The sequence below is a fragment of the Meles meles genome, chromosome 18 (assembly GCF_922984935.1).
Source record: "Meles meles chromosome 18, mMelMel3.1 paternal haplotype, whole genome shotgun sequence".
NCBI classification, from domain to species: Eukaryota; Metazoa; Chordata; class Mammalia; order Carnivora; family Mustelidae; genus Meles; species Meles meles.
In genome coordinates, this window is record NC_060083.1 from 27,678,032 (window position 1) to 27,701,020 (window position 22,989).

The 22,989-nt window shown below is 40.7% G+C and overlaps 1 protein-coding gene across 6 annotated transcripts in view; it reads left to right on the forward strand.

Moving 5' to 3' along the window:
• Nucleotides 1-22,989, forward strand: part of ACACA (acetyl-CoA carboxylase alpha) — a 290,224-nt gene that overhangs the window by 115,348 nt on the left and 151,887 nt on the right. For all 6 annotated transcript variants that reach the window (XM_045985474.1, XM_045985475.1, XM_045985479.1 and 3 more), the window contains 9 exons: nt 3,716-3,925; nt 7,655-7,825; nt 8,709-8,870; nt 9,234-9,397; nt 13,929-14,079; nt 15,513-15,616; nt 20,847-20,928; nt 21,348-21,493; nt 22,341-22,491. In XM_045985474.1, coding sequence (XP_045841430.1) covers nt 3,716-3,925; nt 7,655-7,825; nt 8,709-8,870; nt 9,234-9,397; nt 13,929-14,079; nt 15,513-15,616; nt 20,847-20,928; nt 21,348-21,493; nt 22,341-22,491 — 1,341 coding nt within the window. The remainder of the gene's footprint in view (nt 1-3,715; nt 3,926-7,654; nt 7,826-8,708; nt 8,871-9,233; nt 9,398-13,928; nt 14,080-15,512; nt 15,617-20,846; nt 20,929-21,347; nt 21,494-22,340; nt 22,492-22,989) is intronic.

Consider the following 22,989-nt stretch of genomic DNA (forward strand, 5'->3'; position numbering starts at 1 on the left):
CCAGAACCTCAAATTATCATTTTTTTTAATCTTTCAAATGCTGTTATCAAATAGCCATTTCAGAGTAAGCAGGCATATCAAATTACATGACTGAAAATCAAGAGAAATAGAAGTCAGTTTTAAACAGACCTGCAGAGGTTTAGATAATGGATCTTTCAGACAAGGATTTTAAAGTAACTATACTTAATGTATCCAAGGAAATTAAAGACAAGAATTTGGTTGGAAAACTGGAAACTAAAGAAGAAACAAATTCTAGAACTGAAAATACAATAACTAAGAATAAGTCAATAGAAGAGTTTAATAGCGTATTAGATGCAGTTGAAGAGAGAATTAGTGACTGGAAGATAGCTCAGAAGAAAATTCAGACCAAAGCATGAAGAGACAAAAGGATGAAAAATACAGAAGAGAGCATGTAGGAGATTATTTGCAAAGATGATCATGATAACTCCTCCCATCTCTCTATACAAAGCCCTATGATTTTTGCCTTTTCTCCCATCAAGAAAGGCTCCCCCCCCCGACTCTTTGAATTTTGACTAGCCTTGTGACCTGTTTTAACCAAAAGAATGTAGCAGAAGTGGTATATAAGTTCTGACGTCTAAACCTCAAGTGGTCTTGTAGTTTCTGCCCTTGCCTCTTGAATTGAGCCTCAGACTGACAAGTGAAGAAACCACTCTAGCCTCTTGGAGAAAGAGAGGCCACATGATGTATAGATGAGTAGTCCCAGCTAAGACTTCCTAGACCTGCATGCTGACAGCACTGTATTTGAGACATGCAAGTGAGATCCTGTTAGATCATCCAAACCCAGTCAAACTGCCAGATGACTGCAGCTGCATGAGTACCTCCTGGCCAGGATCAGCAGAGCTACCTGACTGTGTGCCCTGCTCAAATTGCTGTGAGCAAACAAAATAAAATGGTCAGTGTCCTAAGTTACTAAATTTTTGGTGGTTTGTTAGGCATCACTGGATAACTGCCACAGAAATTGATACCCCAAAGGTGTGATGTTGCCATAACAACAACAAAAAAATAATGTGACATTGACTTTAAGACTAGCTCATAGTGGAGGCTGAATAAATGATGAGATTGTTAATGAAGCCTGGAGGAATGGAATGGTGAACGAACTGTTAGTGGAGGCTGGGTAGGCAGTGAGAGAATTGTTAGTAGAGTCTGACAAAAAGGTTAACACGTGTTCTGTAATGATGGAACAATTGCCTGAGGTAACTTTGAAGATAATGTATTTAATGAACTCATGGACCTAGTGAAGGAAATCTCTAGACAGAGGTTGAAAGCATCTGTTAAATCTTTTTGGTTACTTATGCTAAGGAACTATATGAAAGAGATGAGCTAATGAAGGTGTTTCAAGCTTGTCGAGTTTGAAAATAGAGCTTTTTCTCATTCCCAGTCTCCACCTGGCAAAAGAATCTCCAAGTAAAAAATGACCTCAGGGTAAAGGCCAAGTCAAGAATACCTGTGAGATCCTTTAACGTCTCAGAAATATTTAAGACACTACTGGGTAGATTACCCTCTCAGTTAACAGGCAGGAGCTTCAGAGAATCTTAAAGGTGTTATTCCACAGCAGCCTGATATGCTCAAACTATAGAGATATCTGTGTAGAAAAGTTACAGATCTTTTGGGGCAAGGAGTAAATCCCCCAGTGTGATTTGTAGTAAACCCACAACATTTTCAAGAAACTTGTATTGATGATTATACCAAAGGGTCTGAAAGGGTAGTTCAAACTTCATTGAGGTTCTGTGTCTTCAACTTTTATAAACAGGAAGCAGACTGAGAAAGCTATTCAGCTGTAAATACCAGTCATTTCTAATAAAAAGATTTGTCAGAGAACAGGGCTGGGAAGAGGGCAGAACTAAAAGCAGAGGAGAGCCATGGATTAGGGAGATCACTCCCAAGTTGCAGAACAAGGACCCTAACAAAATTTCCCTGTCCCTAGAGTCAGGGAACCCAAGCTGTACCCATGTGGATTTCAGAGTCGCTATGGAACAGTGACTGCTGTGTACTTCCCATCTTCTCTTCTTTGAACAGGAATATCTTTGACAGTTATCCTTTCCCCATCTCATCATTAAATATTGGGGGTGTTGGGGCAGATAACTTGTCTTTTTAGTTCCCAGATCGTTGGATCAAGAGAAACTGCCCCTGAGGAGCTGCTCCCAAGGAGTCTCATTCGCATCTGGACATGATTCATGAGAAAATGGACGTCAAGCCTGATGCCATGATTGGATGACTTTGGGGGTCTTGGGAGGGGGTGAGTCTATTTTGCATGTGGGAGGTATATGAATTATTGTGGCCAGAGGGTGGACCATAGTAGATTGTTTGCAGAGATGGCCGCAATAACTCCTCCCATCCTTGTATGTATATCCTTTTGCAATATGATTGCCTTTCCTCTCATCAAGAGGTGGCATCTCTTTTCCCACCCCTTGAGTCTTAGCTGGCCCTGTGGCTTGCTTAAACCATTAGAATGTGCCAAAAGTGGTGTCGTGTACATTCTAGAGCCTAGAGCTTGTGAAGTCTTGCAGCTTCTGCCCTCACCCTCTTGGAATGCTGCATTGAAGAAGCCCACTGGAGGATGAGAGTCCACATGCTATAGAGATTAGCTGTTCTAGTCAAGGCTCCCTGGACTTCCCCGCCAACAGTCAGCGCAAATCACCAGACATTTGAGTGAGACCATTCAACCCCACTTGAACTACCAGGTGCTGATATGCACACGAGTGACCCCGGCAAGAACAGAAGAACTGTCCAGATGAGGACAGTATCATGAGCAAATAAAATGATTGATGTCCTCAGCAATGATGTCCCCTGAGTCTTGGGGAGACTTGCTACATAGCAAAACAGCATAAAAGACATATGGGATACAGTGAAATGATCTAACATCATGAGCTTTGAATCTCAAGAGGAGAGAGAGAATGGAACAGAAGCAATATTTGATGACATCATGGAGCAGAAACCGTATTTGTAGAGATAATGGCTAAAAATTATCTTGAACTTAGGAAAGATACCAAGCACAGATTAAAAATATATATATTGTGAGCCCCACAGGACAAATACAGAGAAAACCACATCTAAGATAACCAGAGTGACTCTGCTACCTCACCACCCCCATAAAAAAAAAGAGAGAAGATCTTAAAGCAGCTATAAAAAGATTACTTGCAAAGGAGTAACAATATGATCGATAGCATGACGTCTGAGTAGAAGCAGTGGGAGCCAGAAAACATTGGATGATCTTTAAAAGTGCTACAAGAAAATACCTGCCAGGATAGAACTCGATCTCCAGTGTCAGTGTGCCCCAGTGCTGAATATCCAAGTCCTTTGAGCACAACACTGTCCGTGATGTAATGCGAACCAAGAAAGCACCTCGTCTGGAGCAGGGCGTTCATTTGGCTGTCTACAGTTGATGGCAGGATTTTACCCTTCTGTGGGATTTGTGTGTGTGTCTTTTCAAACTATTTTGTTTTTTCACTTTTGTAACACACCGGGTGTTCCTGTGTTTCCTAGTCACCAAGTAGTGCTGGTTACATAACAAAGAATGTAGGATCTTAAAGATAGATGAGGGCATGAACTATGTTTTATTCATTGCTGTACTCCTACTAATTCACATGGTCCCTGACACTTCTAGGCATCTGCCTGTTGAAATTGAAGCAGCTTATCAGGATCGAAAAAAATGCTTATGACTTAAGAATTTGTTTTATTTCCTTTCCTAATGTAGGTTCAAGCTGAAGTCCCTGGGTCTCCTATATTTGTGATGAGACTAGCCAAACAGTCTCGTCATCTGGAGGTACAGATCCTAGCAGATCAGTATGGCAATGCTATCTCTCTCTTTGGCCGTGACTGCTCTGTACAGCGCAGGCATCAGAAGATTATTGAGGAAGCACCTGCTGCTATCGCTACTCCAGCTGTATTTGAACATATGGAACAGGTGTGTATATGAAAAGCTATCATTTTTTTTTCTTACACAGGGCTACTGCTCATTCAGTTCATATACCAGTCTGCAAATAGTGAAATTTCAAACAGTGGTTCTAGGTAATTGATAAGATTATATCCTTTTCCTAAAGGACAAATGATTCTACTGTTCTCCCTCTAAACATTTCAGGCTCTCAATCAGTTCATGGTTTTGAACAAAATTTAGTGTACTTTTTTTTTTTAAAGATCTTATTTATTTATTTGTCAGAGAGAGAGAGAAAGCGAGCAAAAGCAGGAGGAGCTGCAGGCAGAGAAGCAGGCTTCTCCCTGAGCAAGGAGTCTAATGTGGGACTTGATCCCAGGACCCTAGGATCATGACCTGAGGCGAAGGCAGACACTTAACTGACTGAGCCACCCAGGTGTCCCTAGCGTACTATTTTGAGTAGAGGTAAAGAAAAGAAATTTTGGGGGATTTTTAATCTTACTGTGTTTTATATATATGTGTGTGTGTGTGTGTGTGTGTGTGTGTGTGTGTGTGTGTTTATTTGAGAGAGAGAGAGCACATGCACAAGTGGGGGAACAGACAGAAGGGGAGAATCTTTTTTTTTTGCCAAGATTTTATATATTTACTTGGGAGAGAGAGAGAAGGCACGAGCAAGGGGAGGGGCAGAGGGAGAAGCAGGCTCTTTGCAGGGCTCGATCCTAGGATTCTGAGATCATTACCTAAGCTACCCAGGCACCTCTAGAGGAAGAGAGTCTGGCATACTCAGCGCTGAGCATGGAACCCGACATGGGGCTCAATCTCAAAACCCTGAGATCATGACCTGAGCTGAAACCAAGAGTAGATGCTTAACTGACTGAGCCACCCAGGCACCCCTGATTTTTTCTTTTTTCCAACAAGCTCATGATAAGTGGATAGTTCCATTTTCTAGTTGATTATCTTTGAATCTTCAGATGTATTTATTCAAATCCATTATCTCTTGAAAGGTCCTCTATACATCTCTAAAGTTTATATATTCTATATTTTTGTGTAGAAAAGAATCTCTCAGCAGTCTTGCAGGATCCCTTGGAAACAGTTGTAGTTTATGGGTCTGAACATGATCTTTTCTGGAATAGTGACTGAGTCATCTTACTGGAAATATATTTTCCATCTCTTTTCTCATGAATTTCAACAAGCTAAATATATGATCATCTGTGTTGGAAGTTTAATTCCTACACTGTGTGAATTTATTAAGAATCATTCTTTAACTGTTATAAAAAAAAAAGAGGCCTCCAAAATTCAGTGGCTTAAACAAGGTATAAATTCTCTTTCTCATTCTCACCATCATCATCATTGATACCAGGGTTTATTGCTCTGCCATTCACTAGGAATGGGGTCAGCAAACTACAGGTTCTTAGCCAAATCCAACCGCCAACTTTCTTTGTAAATAAAAAATTACTTCATCACAGCCATGCTAATTGATTTATGTCTGATCTGGTTGCTTTGTCACAGCAATGAGAGAGTTGCGTGGTTGTGGCAGAAACTCCATAGACCACAAAGCTGAAAATAATTACTATCTGACTCTTTAATGAAAGTGTTTGCCAATCCTTGCCCTAAGGTGTTATTATCTTCATGACTAAAGCTTCCTCACAAGATGAGGTTCATATTGTAGCCTGTGGGAGGAGGAGACAAAGGACTAGGAGGACAAGCATATAAAAATGTGATCCAGAAGTTACCCGCAATGGGAAGTTATCCCATTGGGCAAAATTCAATTACACAATTACACCTAGCTGTGAGGGATGTTGGGAATTGTAGTCACTAACTGGTGGCCATATACTCAGCTGAAATTGAGGAGATGCCGTTACTAGATGAATGACACACAGAAAAATCACTGAAGGGCATTTAATAATCTGCCTCAATCTGCTCCTCCGGCTACCCATTATCTTTTCACACTCCTTTTCTCACTCTACTTTCTCACTAGCATACTTAGTCTTTCCCCAAAGAAGACAGTCCAAAGTCTCATCAGTCCAGAGTTACTACAGCCAGCTCAGAGCCCAAGATCTCTAGGTCAGGTACAGTACAAATGTTCATGTGGCTTTTCATGGGCCAGTGACCTAAAATACAAGTTATCTATCCCTGGTCACCTCCCTTCAGCATCTATCCAATATACAGTGGTGAAATGTGAACAGGATAACTCCCATTTGGAAAAAAGAAGAATGAAAAATATACAATAATCATTGGTCCACAGCAGTTAGCAGATCCTTCTAGGCAGGAACTGTGATGATTTCAGTTAGCCCTCTCTCTGCCTCTGGTTCTGCTCTCTGGCAGTAAATCCCTTGCCCATCATCCCTGAAGTACCTGGCTTTGCTCCCTGTGAAGTTCTTCCTCCTTGAGTTTTCTCTGTGATTGGGCCTCAGAGACTATGCTTCTTTGCCAGAGCTGGTGCAAGAGTGGGGCCACGAATATTACTCCTGTTATCAATCACAAGCTTTTCAAGGACAAGTTTGTGGTACGTTTAGAAATACAGTTCCTTCAAAACTTAGTTAAGTTTCTGGATTATTTGCTTCCAGCCAGCTTCAGATAGGAGTAACCACACTCCCAAGATTTCTAGATACATTGTTTTCCTCTATTAGTTGATCTTATCATGATACTGGGTTGCTTCAGGGTGAGAATCTAACCTGGTTTTGGGGGTACAAAAGCAGTTGGTTTTTCACAGTCTGGCTTTTTCCAACCTTTTCTTAGGGCTTATTTGGTGTGTTGTCTGTTGTCCAAGTTATTGTGGAAAACAGTTTATTGAATGTTTTGTTATGCCTAACAATGAGGCCCCAACCTCATTGTTGGAATCAAACACTTGATTGTTTTGATTTTTGCTTGATTTGAGTCAAGCTACCCACTTTGATTCCTTGCTACCCACTACTCTGTTGCTAAGCTAACATCCCATATTTTAATTTTTTTGAATAGTAACATCCTACCTGTATTTTATAATTTCTGTATTGATTAGTAGACAGGTTAAGCAGTTTAATAAAAGATCTAAAAAATAAAATGGCCTAGATGAGGTAGAAGTTTCTCTTCCCTTCCCATCATAATCTGAGGTGAGCTCTCCAGGGTTGGTAGGACAGTTCTGCTTCCTGAGGCCATCTTGTAATTCAGGTTCTTTCTGTTTTGTTCTGTCATTCTTAGTATATTATCATCTGCATGGTGGAAACTGGCTTGAACTGTTGTAACTGTGTTCCAGAGCACAGAATAGGAGAAGCTAGGAATAGAGGAAAAGTACTTACCTTTCCAAACCTGATTGAGGGCTTACGCATATTACTCACAAATGCTGACATTACATATGTCAAAACTGAGTCACTAGCTATAAGAGAGGTTACAAAATCTAGTCTCTAGCTGGACAGCCATGTTTCTAGGACAATTACTAGGAATACTAAAAACCAGGACACACTGAATAGTCTGCCATTGTGGTATGTTTTTTGTTTATTGGGGTTTTTTTTTTTTGCCAGCATACACTTACAGCTGAGAGGGTGAGGTTGCCTGTGATCCCAATTGAGAAACGGTTTTCCCAGCTCTGGATTGAGTTTGCCATCCATGCCTTAGGGGCCTTATATAGTAATCAGGGAGAGTGAAATTTACTCTTGTGTGGCTGAAAGACTTTGGAGGCACTTAAAAATGGTGGACATTTGAGTCAGGGAGAGAGGGAGGGGCTACAGTGGTCTGGCATCTGGTCAAGGTTGAGATACTTATGTCGACTTATGTTTCTTCTTCAAGTGTGCGGTGAAACTTGCCAAAATGGTTGGTTATGTGAGTGCTGGGACTGTGGAATACCTCTACAGCCAGGATGGAAGCTTCTACTTTCTGGAGCTGAACCCTCGGCTGCAGGTGGAGCATCCTTGTACAGAGATGGTGGCTGATGTTAACCTCCCCGCAGCACAGCTCCAGGTGAATCACCCTGATCTTGGCTGAGCGAGTAACCTGCAGGAGTTCTGAATGTCCAAGATGCCTGAGAAACGGGTTTAACTGGTGTGTGCTAAGAGAGAAGCACCTCCTATCAGAGTCTCATCTCGTGTTCATCTCATGCTGTATGGGTTGTGATGTGTGGGTTGGTTTTCCTGATGTGGTACAAGTCCAGTAGTACTATCATGTTTTTTAGGCCAGACATGTTTGGGAGAAACTCATATTTTAGAAAGAAATTTTTAAAATAATTTGCTTTATTCAATTAATTTAATTGTAAAGAATCTTATGACTTCGTCCTCTTCTCCTTTTTTTACTCATGTTCTGTAATGAAGCAGAGTGGTGGTGGTGGTTTTTCCTGGCAAGACTCTGGCAGCACTTGTTTATTTTTGTACTGTTTAAAGTGCATGTTGTCGATCTTGTTTTCTCCATTTGGCCCAGGAAACAAATGTTATGGGAGGCAGTAATGGCTAATGGTGAGGTTTGATACCATTTTGTATCGAACACGTTCTTTGCCCACAATGGGAGTTCCTTCTGGGTTCCCATCAAGTACTAAAGATTTATATACTTTCTCAGTGGTTTGTGGGAATAATTATGGCACAGGACTTTTTAGTTGTCTGAACTTCTTGGATAGTCATGTACACTGACTCTCCCCTTATGTATTTTAATCCTGCTCCCTTAATGGAGTGATGTCAACAGACACACAGACAACTTAGGGTTCCTTACTTGATTGTTGTGGAATACAGGCTGCAACAGAAATAGAACATTTTAGGTGGTGGCTACTGAAATGGAAAATCTTGTAGGTAATCTGTTAGCCTCCACATTTTAAGGAAAATACCCTTGAAAAAATGAGTGATGTTTTTCTTTCCAGATTGCTATGGGGATCCCTCTATACAGAATCAAGGATATTCGTATGATGTATGGGGTATCTCCCTGGGGTGATGCTCCCATTGATTTTGAAAATTCTGCTCACGTTCCTTGTCCAAGGGGCCATGTTATTGCTGCTCGGATCACCAGTGAAAATCCAGATGAGGTAACCCATCACTTAAAAGTTTCACACTTTTTTTTTCCTTGTGAATTTTAATATCCATATGGTATCTGAAGACCTGCTTCTGTAAGAATCTTGGGACTTCCTCTGGAGTGGGAAGTTTACAGAAGTCTCATCCAAAGAGACAAATAAGTGATCACTGCTCCATTGACCATTTCATCAAACTTTTGTCATTATAGAGTCTTCATTGGATCTGTAGCCCTGAATGTTGGCTCTCGAGCCTTTCTGATTTTTGTGTATCATTTCTGCTTCCCTCTGTGATTAACACAGAGCCTAAACAATGAATATATAAATGCTCTCTTCCTTAGAAATATAATATGGTTTCTCCTATTCTTCATTCTCTAACAGGGTTTTAAGCCCAGCTCAGGAACAGTTCAGGAACTGAATTTCCGTAGCAATAAGAACGTTTGGGGTTATTTCAGTGTTGCTGCCGCAGGGGGCCTTCATGAATTTGCTGATTCTCAGTTTGGTCACTGCTTTTCCTGGGGAGAAAACAGAGAGGAAGCAATTTCGTGAGTATAAGAACATTTGATTGCATTTAAAAAAAAATTGTGTTAATCTTCAGTGAAGGTGTGAGCTTGGGGATGTGAATCATTTATCTGCTACGGAAGTACTGATATGGACAATGTTTTGGAAGAAACACATCTTCAGTTGTCCCTGCATTTATGTTGTGTTCAGTTACACAGTGTTTGGCAGATGGTTTTTCGTTCTGAGTTTTTTCAAGGATTTCAGATATTTCTGATAGATTTGTAAAATTGATTGCTTTAAAGAAATCACATTTTTCCATAGAAACAATATTGTTTTGGGGAAGGAGTAGATTCTTGACTAAGAGCTTGGCGCCATATAAAATCATAGATAAGATCTGTTGTCATCCAAATAAAGGTATGGCTGTAAATGCCCTACAACCTTAATTTTTTTTTCCTGATCCAGACCATTTATTTGCTTTTGAAATTACATACATTAAAAATGCAAAATAGTTATGAAGCATAGCTATATGTGTTTTCAAGAACAGAAGGCTTATGTCTAGTTTCTGGATAAAATTTATTCCTTTTCCCCTTCACATACATTACTAGAGTTATGAATTTGATGAAAAAATTAATGTACTAGTTTTGAAAGTCTTTTTTTTTTTTTTTTCTGAAAACAAAGTTAAATCTCAAAATTTCTTCAAAACTTAAGACTCAGATGTGTAGGCCCCTTTCTTTAGTGTCACTGCTGCTTGTTTGTTTTTAGATTTATCTTTTTTTCACACTGAGGGAGTGGGTAACTACAGCTTCTCGAATTAGAAAAAATTGGCCATCTAGATAAAATCTAGCTGGCAAACCTTATCCTAGGTAAGATGAAGTGGTTTATCTTCATCTGGGAAGGTGGGAAGATTTGAAGATTTAAATTAAGCCTACCATCTTAATTTAAAATAATAAAGTTAAACTGCTTGTTACATGAAAACAAATAGGGGAACTCTCCACATTGTTTACATAAGAGTCCTTGGTATACTACGAACTGTACACACAGCTTGTACACATGTAACTTGTCTATAATGTTACTAATATATAAATATATTAAATATAAAATATAAATATTAAATATAAATATATTAAACATCTATTAAACATAAATATTGAATATTAATTTAATTTTATTTATTAATTAAACAAAATATTAAAATCAATTTTGCTTTCCTGAAAAGTAGGGCTCTAGGAGATAATTTACACTTCAGATATTTTAGAATATCTATCAAAAATTGAACTAGTACTGGGGCGCCTGGGTGGCTCAGTGGGTTAAAGCCTCTGCCTTCGGCTCAGGTTATGATCTCAGGGTCCTGGGATCGAGCCCCGCATTGGGCTCTCTGCTCGGCAGGGAGCCTGTTTCCCGCTCTCTCTGTCTCTGCCTGCCTCTCTGCCTACTTATGATCTCCGTCTGTCAAATAAATAAATAAATAATCCTTAAAAAAAAAAGAATTTAAAAAAAAATTGAACTGGTACTTACAATTTTTTATCTATATTCTTTTTTTTTTTTTTTAAAGATTTTATTTATTTATTTGTCAGAGAAAGAGAGAAATAGAGCGAGCACATGCAGGGGGAGTGGCAGGCGGAGGAAGAAGCAGGCTCCCCACTGGACAAGTAGTACAACGTGAGACTCAGTCCCAGGACCCCGGGATCATGACCTGAGCCAAAGGCAGATGCTTAGCCGATTGAGTTACCCAGGCGCCCCATCGTTGTCTCTTTTCTTATACCACGCATTTATAACCATTTCTTTGACCTTTAAACTGAACACATAGACTGTGTAATCAAGAGTATTAAGAATATTGAGGGTTTTTTTGGTTTTGTTTTTTAAAGATTTTTATTTATTTGACAGACACAGTGAGAGAGGGAACACAAGCAGGGGGAGTGGGAGAGGGAGAAGCAGGCTGCCTGCTGAGCAGGGAGCCCGATGCAGGACCCCAGGACCCTGGGATCACAACCTGAGCCAAAGGCAGATGCCCAACGACTGAACCACCAGGGGGCCCAATAATGTTGCTTTTTTAATAATTTATTTAGAAGTAGGGAACTCTTAATTTTCCTCTGTTTTGCTCTCTTCTGTTCTTCCCATTTATTCAAAACTGGAAGTAAAGTTTTTCAGAATTAAAGTAACACTACCAGTAAAACCATCTGCTATAAAGCTGCCCTTTTCTTTCGTAGCCATATCCTGCTTTGCCAAAATGAAGAAAGCTTACACTAGAGCTTACAAGTTGATGGCTTGCTGACTAGTCACAGCCACAGATGTGTTTTGATTGGCTTGCAGAGTGTTAATTTTCAAAAAATTGCCAGTATTTAAAAGTTGGGAGATTGAAATAGATATGTGGATTTCTGCCTTCTCTTAAAATGGGATGATAATGACAACAGTGGTTTTATATTCCACTTGGCAGAAGTTAACTGAGGCTGTTTGTATGGCTGCTGCTTTTAGAGGAAACATGAACTCTTTTATTCATCCAGCCCCTACCCATTCAGCCTTACTCATTCCCATTCCCAGAGGGGTCTCTGATGATAGTTAGGTGTCCAGTCCTAATTAAGGAGACTGCTAAATATTTTCTACAGGCCATATCCTCTAATCTGGTTCAGAAGCCTTGCTCCTTACCTTCTGACCTGATCTATACATTCCTCTACAGTGTAAAGCTAACTGGGTTAAGTTTCAGCACATTAAAAATATGGTCTCAAGGGCGCCTGGGTGGCTCAGTCGACTCTTGGTTTCAGCCCAGGTCATGATGTCAGGGTCCTGGGATCGAGCCCCACATCACGCACTGTGCTGGGCAGGGAGTCTGCTTGAGATTCCCCTCCCCCATTTTGTTCCTCCTTCCCCACACTCACACCCTTGAACACACTCACATGTGCTCTCTCTCGGATGAATAAGTAAATAGAACCTTTAAGACATACGTGGTTTCTATGATAAGCTTGCTTCTTGACAACATGCCAGAAGTTCATTCTCACATCTGTTTGTTTCTCCTCTCTGAATAACATTAGATCTAGATTCTTCAGCTGGGTGCTCATATTCTTATCCTCTAGAATAGCCTCACTGCCCATTTTCAGCATTATTTCCCATAGATGGTAATCCAGATACCATGAGAACAGGACCATGCATGCTTTGTTGCTGTTGTTTCCCCTGAACATAGTACGTGCTCAGTCAGTATTTGTTCGAAAAGTGGCTTTGCCACTGGTTCCTGTCCTCATATCCTCTGCTTCAGTCATAATGTTCCCTGAACATAACCCATGTTTTTGTCCCTCTTTCCCTTTGTTCTTGCTATTTCTTCTGTCCTCACTGTGCATTCACTGCACTCATCAGATATCTTTTAATATCTGTTAGTGGTGGCAATATAATGAGGACCCAGGTAAAATCTCTGTTTTAATGGAGTGTTATAGTCCACAGGAAGACGGGCAGTAAGTGACAAAACTCAGTGTAGCAGATGTTGTTTATGATAGTGGGATTACATCAGTGTGTTACAGGAACATGCAGCTGAGTCAGCTGAGAGAGGGTCAGGGAAGGTTTCCCTGAAGGAGGTGACCTCTATACTGGCGGCTGAGCAGCATAGAGGAATAAGCCAGACCAAGAGGTTGTGGAGAAGGGGATGGAGGTGAGAAACAGAATAATTTTCTTGGCTGAGGGAATGCCTGGACCATTGGACTGATATTCCTGTCATAGTCATAATCCCACCTGTACTTTTATCCCATGTCAGATTCCACATTCTTCATGAAACCATGGAAGGGGGATTTTCTCTCTTCCTAAACCTATTCCAGCACTTTGCTTATATCTCTACTGGCATTTATGATATTCTGCCATATATTTTGAAAGGGTTATTGTATCTATATGCTCTTTCCCTTATGAATCTAATAATGTTTTGAGTCTCCGAGGTACCTAATTAAATATTTGTGGAAGTAAGAACCTACCCCGTGCAAGATAGACACTGGGCAGAAATATACAGGAAAAAACTAATTTTGTTAAAATTAGATCATTTTACGCTGTATTGGGAAATAAAAAAAGTAATGAGCAGTTTTTTCCACAGATGTCTAAAATGCAGCTTAAAAAAACATTCTCACATGCAAGGTCAGGCTGTACCTAACCGGTTGCCTCACTGTCTGGGAACCTAATTAAAGTATTAGCATTCGTCAAAGTGTATCGAACAGTATATTTAAATGTATTTTATTATATGTAAAATATACTTTAATAAAATAAGATGTAAAGAGGAGAGAATTATACCCTAATCCTAGGTAGCCAGAAACGATGGAAACCCAATAAGTGAAAACGGAGGGTGGTTTGCACATAATTTGTTCTGTATTCTACGTAATGATATGTGTGATTTTCTGATGCTCTTATGCTAATAGCAGTCAGGACTCCTAAATTTACTGACTTACAGACTCCCTTGTCTGGAATGCATGTGAATGAGCACACTTACATGTGCACCCTCATTTGTATGTCCCTCCTAAGACTCCAAAGGATTGAAATGATTCTTTAAAATGATTGAAAAACATGTAAATGTTTGCGACTGAAACAGATCCGCTTCTGTTCTTCTCCCAGAAACATGGTGGTTGCTTTGAAGGAGCTATCTATTCGGGGCGACTTTCGAACTACAGTTGAATACCTCATCAAATTGTTGGAGACTGAAAGCTTTCAGCTGAATAGAATAGACACTGGCTGGCTGGACAGACTGATAGCAGAGAAAGTACAGGTGTGTGTTTTCCCACTTGCCAAACAGCTTTGGGGACTGGGTTTTTACAGGGTTGTGGTGTGATCAGTCCATGTCACTAGAGAAAATGTATTTGGTTCTAATGTAAATGATGCTTGATCTACTTGGAAAAAAATTAGGAGTCAGTGTAATTTTAGCACCACGGAGTCCTCGTGCCTGTATTACCTGGTCATTTTATGGGTTCTAGTATTACTTCCAGGGGTGTATTTGAAGAGAAGCATCCAGGGATTGAAATACATCTGTCCTCATTTGATGTTAAGTCTGCTTCAGAGTTACCAGCTTTTACATCCATCTATCAAGTGCTGATGAGAGGGGTCTCATTTAAATCAGCAGTTACCCCTTATTTCTGAATCACTGGGCTGTTCTAAATAAGACTATATGTATAATCATTAGATTCATCTAAATTATCTGAAGGTCCAAATTTTGATTATGTACCATATTTCTTTGAGATTATCATTAGCCAGATCCTTGTACCTTTAATTCATTTATGACAAAATCTTGTTTTTGAATTCCTCTCTGATGAGTTCAGTGGAAATCCATAGGGAGAATAGAGAAAAGAGGTGTTTTTCATCTCTATTCAAATGAAGCCTCCATTCATTTTTTTTTTTTTTTTAAGATTTATTCAGGGGTGCCTGGGTGGCTCAGTCATTAAGCATCTGCCTTTGGCTTGGGTCATGATCCTAGGGTCCTGGGATAAAGTCCCACTTCAGACTCTCTGCTCAGTGGGGAGCCTGCTTTTCTCTCTCCCGCTCTCCCTGCTTATGGTCCCTCTCTCACTGTATCTCTTCTCTGATAAATACATGAATAAAATCTTAATTAAAAAATTTATTTATTCAGGGACGCCTGGGTGGCTCAGTTGGTTAAGCGGCTGCCTTCGGCTCAGGTCATGATCCCAGCGTCCTGGGATCGAGTCCCATATCGGGCTCCTTGCTCGGCAGGGAGCCTGCTTCTCCCTCTGCCTCTGCCTGCCTCTCTGCCTACTTGTGATCTTTCTCTCTCTGTCTCTCTCTCTCTGACAAATAAATAAATAAAATCTTTAAAAAAAAGAAATTTATTTATTCATTTTAGAGTGAGAGAGCACAAGTGGGGGAGGGCAGGAAGAGGGAACGAGAATCTCAAGTGGACTCCAGACTAAGCATGAAGCCCAGTGTTGGGCTCAGTCTCACAACCGTGAGATCACGGCCTGACCTAACACAAAGAGTCAGACACTTAGCCAACTTTGCCACCTATGCACTCTTGCCTCTATTCAGGTTCTAAAATTAATGTATTTTTATCTCAAATATCAGTTGAGTAATAAGGATAGAGGTTCTCAATGCTAGCTGTTTCTTCAGAGCGAATTTGGACCTGATTTAAATTGAGGAGCCATGGTGCTAAGTGACCGTGCTTTTGATCTGCCTTCTTTTTCTTTCCTTCAGGCAGAGCGACCTGACACCATGTTGGGAGTTGTATGTGGGGCTCTCCACGTGGCAGATGTGAGCCTGCGGAATAGCATCTCCAACTTCCTTCACTCCTTAGAAAGGTAGGCTTTGTTTCTCATGGGCGTGTTAACCAGTAGTCCTGCTTCAAAGATCAATTTATTCTTCTCTCTATTCCTACCAGCTTGTGAGTGCTACCTATTACTCAGTGATCATGGAGGTGGGGGGAGAGAAAATACGCAGGAGGTTTTGTTTTGTTCTGTTTTAAAGATTTATTTTTTTGAGAGAGAGAGAGCAAGTGCGGTGGGGAGAGCAGAGAGAGAGAGGGAGAGAATCTCAGCAGACTCCTGCTGAGAACGGATCCCATCTTGGGGCTCGATCTCATGACCCTGAGATCATAACCTGAACTGAAACCAAGAGTCAGAAACTTAACTGACTGAGGCACCTAGGCGCCCTGATGTGGGAGTTATTTTTTTAAAAGATTTTATTTACTGGGGGAGGAGTCAAGATGACAGAGAAGTAGCAGGCTGAGACTACATCAGGTAGCAGGAGATCCGCTCGATAGCTTATCTAAACATTACAAACACCTACAAATCCAATGGGAGATTGAAGAGAAGAAGAACAGCAATTCTAGAAACAGAAAATCAACCACTTTCTGAAAGGTAGGACTGGCGGAGAAGTGAATCCAAAACGACGGGAAGATAGACCACGGGGGGAGGGGCCGGCTCCCGGCAAGCAGCGGAGCAACGGAGCACAAAATCAGGACTTTTAAAAGTCTGTTCCACTGAGGGACATTGCTCCAGAGGCTGAACCGGGGTGAAGCCCACGCGGGGTCAGCGTGGCCCCAGGCCCCGCAGGGTCACAGAAGGATCGGGGGTGTCAGAGTGTCGCAGAGCTCGCAGGTATTAGAATGGGGAAGCTGGCTACAGAGACAGAGCCGAGGACTGAGCTCTCAGCTCGGGGTTACCTTGAACCGGTCGCAGGCTGGGTGAGCTCGGAGTGCGGCCGGAGGTCGGGGATACAGGAGTGATTGGGTGCTGCTCTCTGGGGGCACACTGAGGAGTGGGGCTCCGGGCTCTCAGCTCCTCCGGCCGGAGACTGGGAGGCTGCCATTTTCATTCCCGTCCTCCGGAACTCTACGGAAAGCGTTCAGGGAACAGAAGCTCCCGAAAGCGAACCCGAGCGGATTACTTAGTCCGGCCGCTGGTAAGGGCGGTGCAATCCCGCCTCGGGCAAAGACACTTGAGAGTCACTACAACGGGCCCCTCCCCCAGAAGATCAACAAAAAATCCAGCCAGGATGAAGTTCATCTACCAAGGAAAGCAGGTTCAATACCAAGGACAGCAGCGGAATTCCAGAGGAGGAGAAAGCAAAGCATGGAACTCATGGCTTTCTCCCCATGATTCTTTAGTCTTGCGGCTAATTCAATTTTTTTTTCTTTTTTCAATTTTTTTTTCTTTTTTCTTTTTTCTTCTTCTGCTAAGTTTTTTTAAACTTTTACCCTTTTTAAATGTTTTTTAACTAGTTTATCTAATATATATATTTTTTCTTTCCTTTTTATATTTTTTCTTTGTTTTCTTTTTTAAATTTTTTTCTTTTTTTTTCTGAACCTCTTTTTATCCCCTTTCTCCCCCCCACGATTTGTGGCCTCTTCTGATTTGGTTAAAGCACATTTTTCTGGGGTCTTTGCCACCCTTTTAGTATTTTACTTGCTCCTTCATATACTCTTATCTGGACAAAATGACAAGGCGGAAAAATTCACCACAAAAAAAAGAACAAGAGGCAGTACTGAAGGCTAGGGACCTAATCAATACAGACATTGGTAATACGTCAGATCTAGAGTTCAGAATGACGATTCTGAAGGTTCTAGCCGGGCTCGAAAATGGCATGGAAGATATTAGAGAAACCCCCTCTGGAGATATAAAAGCCCTTTCTGGAGAAATAAAAGAACTAAAATCTAACCAAGTTGAAATCAAAAAAGCTATTAATGAGTTGCAATAAAAAAATGGAGGCTCTCACTGCTAGGATAAATGAGGCAGAAGAAAGAATTAATGATATAGAAGACCAAATGACAGAGAATAAAGAAGCTGAGCAAAAGAGAGACAAACAGCTACTGGACCACGAGGGGAGAATTCAAGAGATAAGTGACACCATAAGACGAAACAACATTAGAATAATTGGGATTCCAGAAGAAGAAGAAAGAGAGAGGGGAGCAGAAGGTCTATTGGAGAGAATTATTGGAGAGAATTTCCCTAATATGGCAAAGGGAACAAGCATCCAAATCCAGGAGGTGCAGAGAACCCCCCTCAAAATCAACAAGAATAGGTCCACACCGCGTCACCTAATAGTAAAATTTACAAGTCTTAGTGACAAAGAGAAAATCCTGAAAGCAGCCCAGGAAAAGAAGTCTGTAACATACAATGGTAAAAATATTAGATTGGCAGCAGACCTATCCACAGAACCTGGCAGGCCAGAAAGCGCTGGCATGATATATTCAGAGCACTAAACGAGAAAAACATGCAGTCAAGAATACTCTATCCAGCTAAGCTATCATTGAAAATAGAAGGAGAGATAAAAAGCTTCCAGGACAAACAAAAACTGAAAGAATTTGCAAACACCAACCCAGCTCTACAGGAAATATCGAAAGGGGTCCTCTAAGCAAAGAGAGAGCCTAAAAGTAGTAGATCAGAAAGGTACAGAGACAATATACAGTAATAGTCACCTTACAGGCAATACAATGGCACTAAATTCATATCTCTCAATAGTTACCCTAAAAGATTTTATTTACTTATTTGATAGAGATCACAAGCAGGCAGAGTAGCAGGTTCCTTGCCCAGCAGGGGCTCCAATACAGGGTTCTATCCCAGGACCCTGGGATCATGACCTCAGCTGAAGGCAGATGCTTAACCGACTGAGCCACCCTGGTGATCCCAATGTGGGAATTTTTTTTTTTTTAAGATTTTATTTATTTATTTGACAGACAGAGATCACAAGTAGGCAGAGAGGCAGACAGAGAGAGGGAGGGAAGCAGGCTCTCCGCTGAGTGGAGAGCCAGATGCAGGGCTCGATCCCAGGACCCTGAGACCATGACCTGAGCCAAAGGCAGAGGCTTAACCCACTGAGCCACCCAGGCGCCCCTCAGTGTGGGAGTTTTTATGGTAAATTATTTTGGGAAACTTTAGATTCTAGAAATTAACTTATACCACAGTTAGAACAGGTTGCTATTCATTCATTCATTCATTCATTCATTTGAGAGAGAGAGCAGAGGGAGAGAATCTCAAGCAGATTCCCCACGGAGCAGGGAGCTTAATGCAGGGCTTGATCTCACAACCACGAGATCATGACCCTGAGATCTTGACCTGAACCAAAACCAAGAGTTGGACACTCAACCAACTGAGCCATCCAGGTGCCCCAGAGTGGGTTCCTTTTTAAAAACAAATTCAGCTAAAATAAGCATTTTCTTCTGTACAAGTATTAAATCTCTCGAAACCCACCCTGGTGATGAAAATCTGGTGTTTCTCTCTAGAATCAAGCCCTGAATATTTCATATATTACTTGTAACACCTTTCAGAAATTCATAATTGAGGCTGATATTCAGGATGACCTCATGAGTCTTGCAACTAGAGGATCAGGCTATATGGGGCTAAACTAATTTCTAACTCTGGTTCTAGGGACTAAGCTCTGCCTTTGAGCCCCTGGAGGAATGGCCCAAGGGGCTAATCATTTTAAAGCACTTTAATCACAGGCACTTTATTTCCTTCTGTGTTGTTAGGCTCATATCAGCTTTCTTTTAAGGTGTCTGAAAGGGAGAAGCAAAATTTTAAAAAAATTGAACTGAGATCGCACAGTTATTCAAGTCTTATGATATGTATCTTTCATTGTGTTTCTTTCATGCACTAAAACCTTCAGCAGCTCGCATTACCCTTGTGTATTAAATCTAAATCCCTCAATGTGACTTTCAACTCCCTATATACTTTGACCCCTTTTTTACCAGTCCAGTTTTACTTACATCTGTTCCTCGCCATGTAATCTCTAAATTAGTTAAATGGCTTCTCTGCCAAGTGTATATATGTGTCATGCGTAATCTCCTCTGCAAACTTCCCTCCATCTTTTTAATGTTAGTTATTTTTTATTTATTTTTAAAACTTATATTTTGAAGTAATTTGTTTAAAAAAAAAAAGTGGCATGAATCGTACAACTTCTATGTATTCTTCACCCGGATTCACCAGTTATTAACATCTTGCCTCTCTTGCTTTATCACTCACTCCCTCTCTCTCTCGTCAGAAGTCTTTCTTGATAATGTTTCCCTCCTAGGCAATGGCCTTCCCTTTTGCTTGAACCCAGCCATGGCCTAGTGTTTGTTTTTTTTTTTTTTTCCTTTTACTACCTCAAACGAAGTCCCAGTTGATAATAGTAGATGGGGTTTGATTTTACTGGGACATTTCTCTCTCTTTCTCTTTTTTTTTAAGTTTAAGTTTCTTTCTTTCTTTTTAAAAGATTTTCTTTGTTTATTTGAGAATGTGAGAGAGAGCATGAGAGGAGTGAAGGTCAGAGGGAGAAGCAGACTCCCCATGGAGCTGGGAGCTTGATGCGGGACTCGATCCCAGGAGTCTGGGATCATAACCTAAGCCAAAGGCAGTTGCTTAACCAACTGAGCTACCCAGGCACCCAATTGTATTTATTTTTAATAACAAGTAGTATATTCACATGGTTCAAAGTTCAAAAGGCACAAAAAGGTAGTGAAAATTTCCCTCTTACCTCTGTTCTTTGACCACCTAATTTTTTCCTCTGTGTCAACTCATGTTACCAGTTCTTCTGTAACCTTCCAGACATATTTTAAATTTCTATAAGCATGTACAGTTAACATTTATTTCTTCCCACCCCTTATTTTTTTAGAAACACAAATGGTATCATACTCTGGAACTGTTCACAATTTCACTTGCTTTTTGCACTTAACAGTGTATTTTGGAGAGTAGTTTGTATTAGGACATAAAAGCCTCCATCTTTCTGGGTGCCTGGCTGGCTCAGTTGGTAGACCATGCAACTGTTAATCTCAGGATCATGAGTTCAAGCCCCACCCTGGGTGTAGAGATTATCAATAAGTAAACTAAAAAATATATACGTAAAAGCCTTTTGCTTTCTTTTTAATGACTGTATAATATTTCATTATAGGGCCTTTTCATAATTCATGTATCAGTCCTTTACTGATGGTCCTTTAGGCTGTTTCCAGTCTTGATAGTCCAGGAAATGCTACCATTAATAACCTTTGAGATTTCCTGACAAACTTCTGGAACTTTCTAGAAGTAAATATGACTCATGTTTTTGTTCTTTCAGGGGTCAAGTCCTTCCTGCGCATACGCTTCTGAATACAGTAGATGTCGAACTTATCTATGGGGGAGTCAAATATGTACTTAAGGTATGCTGAGCCCCACAGAAAACTACACCTTACTTTTTGTTTTTCTTTGTTAGCTTGCTTTCTTTAGGTTAAGGGATGGGGGAAATGTTTGGTTTACTTCAGGGTAGGGTATTAGTGAAATTGCTGTCATTATTTGTGTCAGTAGCCTAAAGTAGTATTTGATGTTTCTATAAAAATGTTTCAGTGTTCTTTAATGTGACATAGGAGTCCGAGAACAACCAGACTAGGGGAAAGCATCTAAGATTGCCCTATTAGCCTGCAGCAGGACTGAGCCCTGCCCACAGACACTGATGCTAAGAGCACCTTCTTCTCTGAGAGATGTTTCTTACCTATATTTTTGAGGTAGTGACATTTTTTTTCTGGGGCTCCACCTGGAAGGGACACACTGACTTGTCCCTTCTGGTTCTCATTCCCTGCAGGTGACGCGGCAGTCCCCTAACTCCTATGTGGTGATCATGAATGGTTCATGTGTAGAAGTAGATGTGCATCGGCTGAGTGATGGAGGGCTGCTCCTGTCCTATGATGGCAGCAGTTACACCACGTACATGAAGGAGGAAGTGGATAGGTAAGGGGCGGTGTGGGGGGGCCATTTGCTGGTCATTGTGGCAACCTTCCTTCTTGGTAGTCACTAGCGTTGGGCCTTTTCAAGGTCTTTTTGGGTATTCTTTTTTAAACAAAAAGATAGTACATGTACTTAACAAAAATTTTAGGAGTACCAAAGTGTTTACAGTTAAAAACATTGCTTCTCTGCCCCTCCAGTATGAGTAGACCATGAAAAGTAAGTTTCCCTCTCTTTAAGCCACCACCATTAACAGTTTATTTTTGCAGAAGTTTTATATGTGTAATTTATGTACATGTACATACTGTGTTTTTCTTGTGACTACATTCACAAATAAAAATAACCCTTAGACACTGTTCTGCACTTCATTTTTTTATTATAGATTTGTTATAGATATAACGTAGATTATAGCCTGTTTACCACCAGTCATTTAGTGTTGTTGTGTCAGTGAAATGAATTAGTACATGTAAAATGTTCAGAACATTGCCTGGTACATAGTAAGAGTTCAAGAAAGCCTCTATTATATCGTCATCATCTTCATGTTTGTTTTTTTAAGTAGAGGTGTCTATTCTTTTTAATGGTCATATAGTATTCCATTGTATGGATGTACTATAATTTATTTAATCTGACCCGTATTGAAGGAAGTTTTGGTTACTTGCATTGCCAACAAAGAGAAAATGAGTGTTCTGTGCGTCCATGTGTATATAGATAAAAGTTTCCAGTTTTGGCCTGTGTGTGTTTGCGTGTATGTATGTGTTGTGTTTTTCTTTTGTTTAAGATTGACATCATTCTACCATTCTCTTTTACAACCCAAGGTGCTTTATTGGCTTACATATTCCTCTTTATCTCCCAGGTATCGCATCACAATCGGCAATAAGACCTGTGTGTTTGAGAAGGAAAATGACCCTTCTGTGTTGCGCTCACCTTCTGCTGGGAAATTAATCCAGTACATTGTGGAGGATGGAGGCCATGTGTTTGCTGGCCAGTGCTATGCTGAGATTGAGGTCAGGGTGGGGACAGGACACTCAGGATATGGGAGGGAGGATAGGAAGAGTGTGTGCTGGGATGGACTAAGACTGAAGAGTAACAGAAAAAAAATAGAAAGCAGAAATTAAAAAGCATTAGTTGGTTTAATTGACTTATGAATACAATTTTAAAAACAAATAAGAGGGGCGCCTGGGTGGCTTGGTGGGTTAAGCCTCTGCCTTCAGCTCAGGTCATGATCTCAGGGTCCTGGGATCGAGTCCCGCATAGGGCTCTCTGCTCAGTGGGATGCCTGCTTCTCCCTCTCTCTCTCTGCCTGCTTGTGATCTCTCGGTCAAATAAACAAATACAATCTTTAAGAAAAATAAAAATAACAAGAAGCTCAGTTTTTCTTTGACAGATGAGGAATCTCTTCCTCCGAAGATAGATACTAAGCAGCAGCACTTACTGAGTCAGGAATCATGCTAAGTGCAGGTTATACAGGAAAAAATATGATAGGTGGAGTGGGGCCGCAAAAA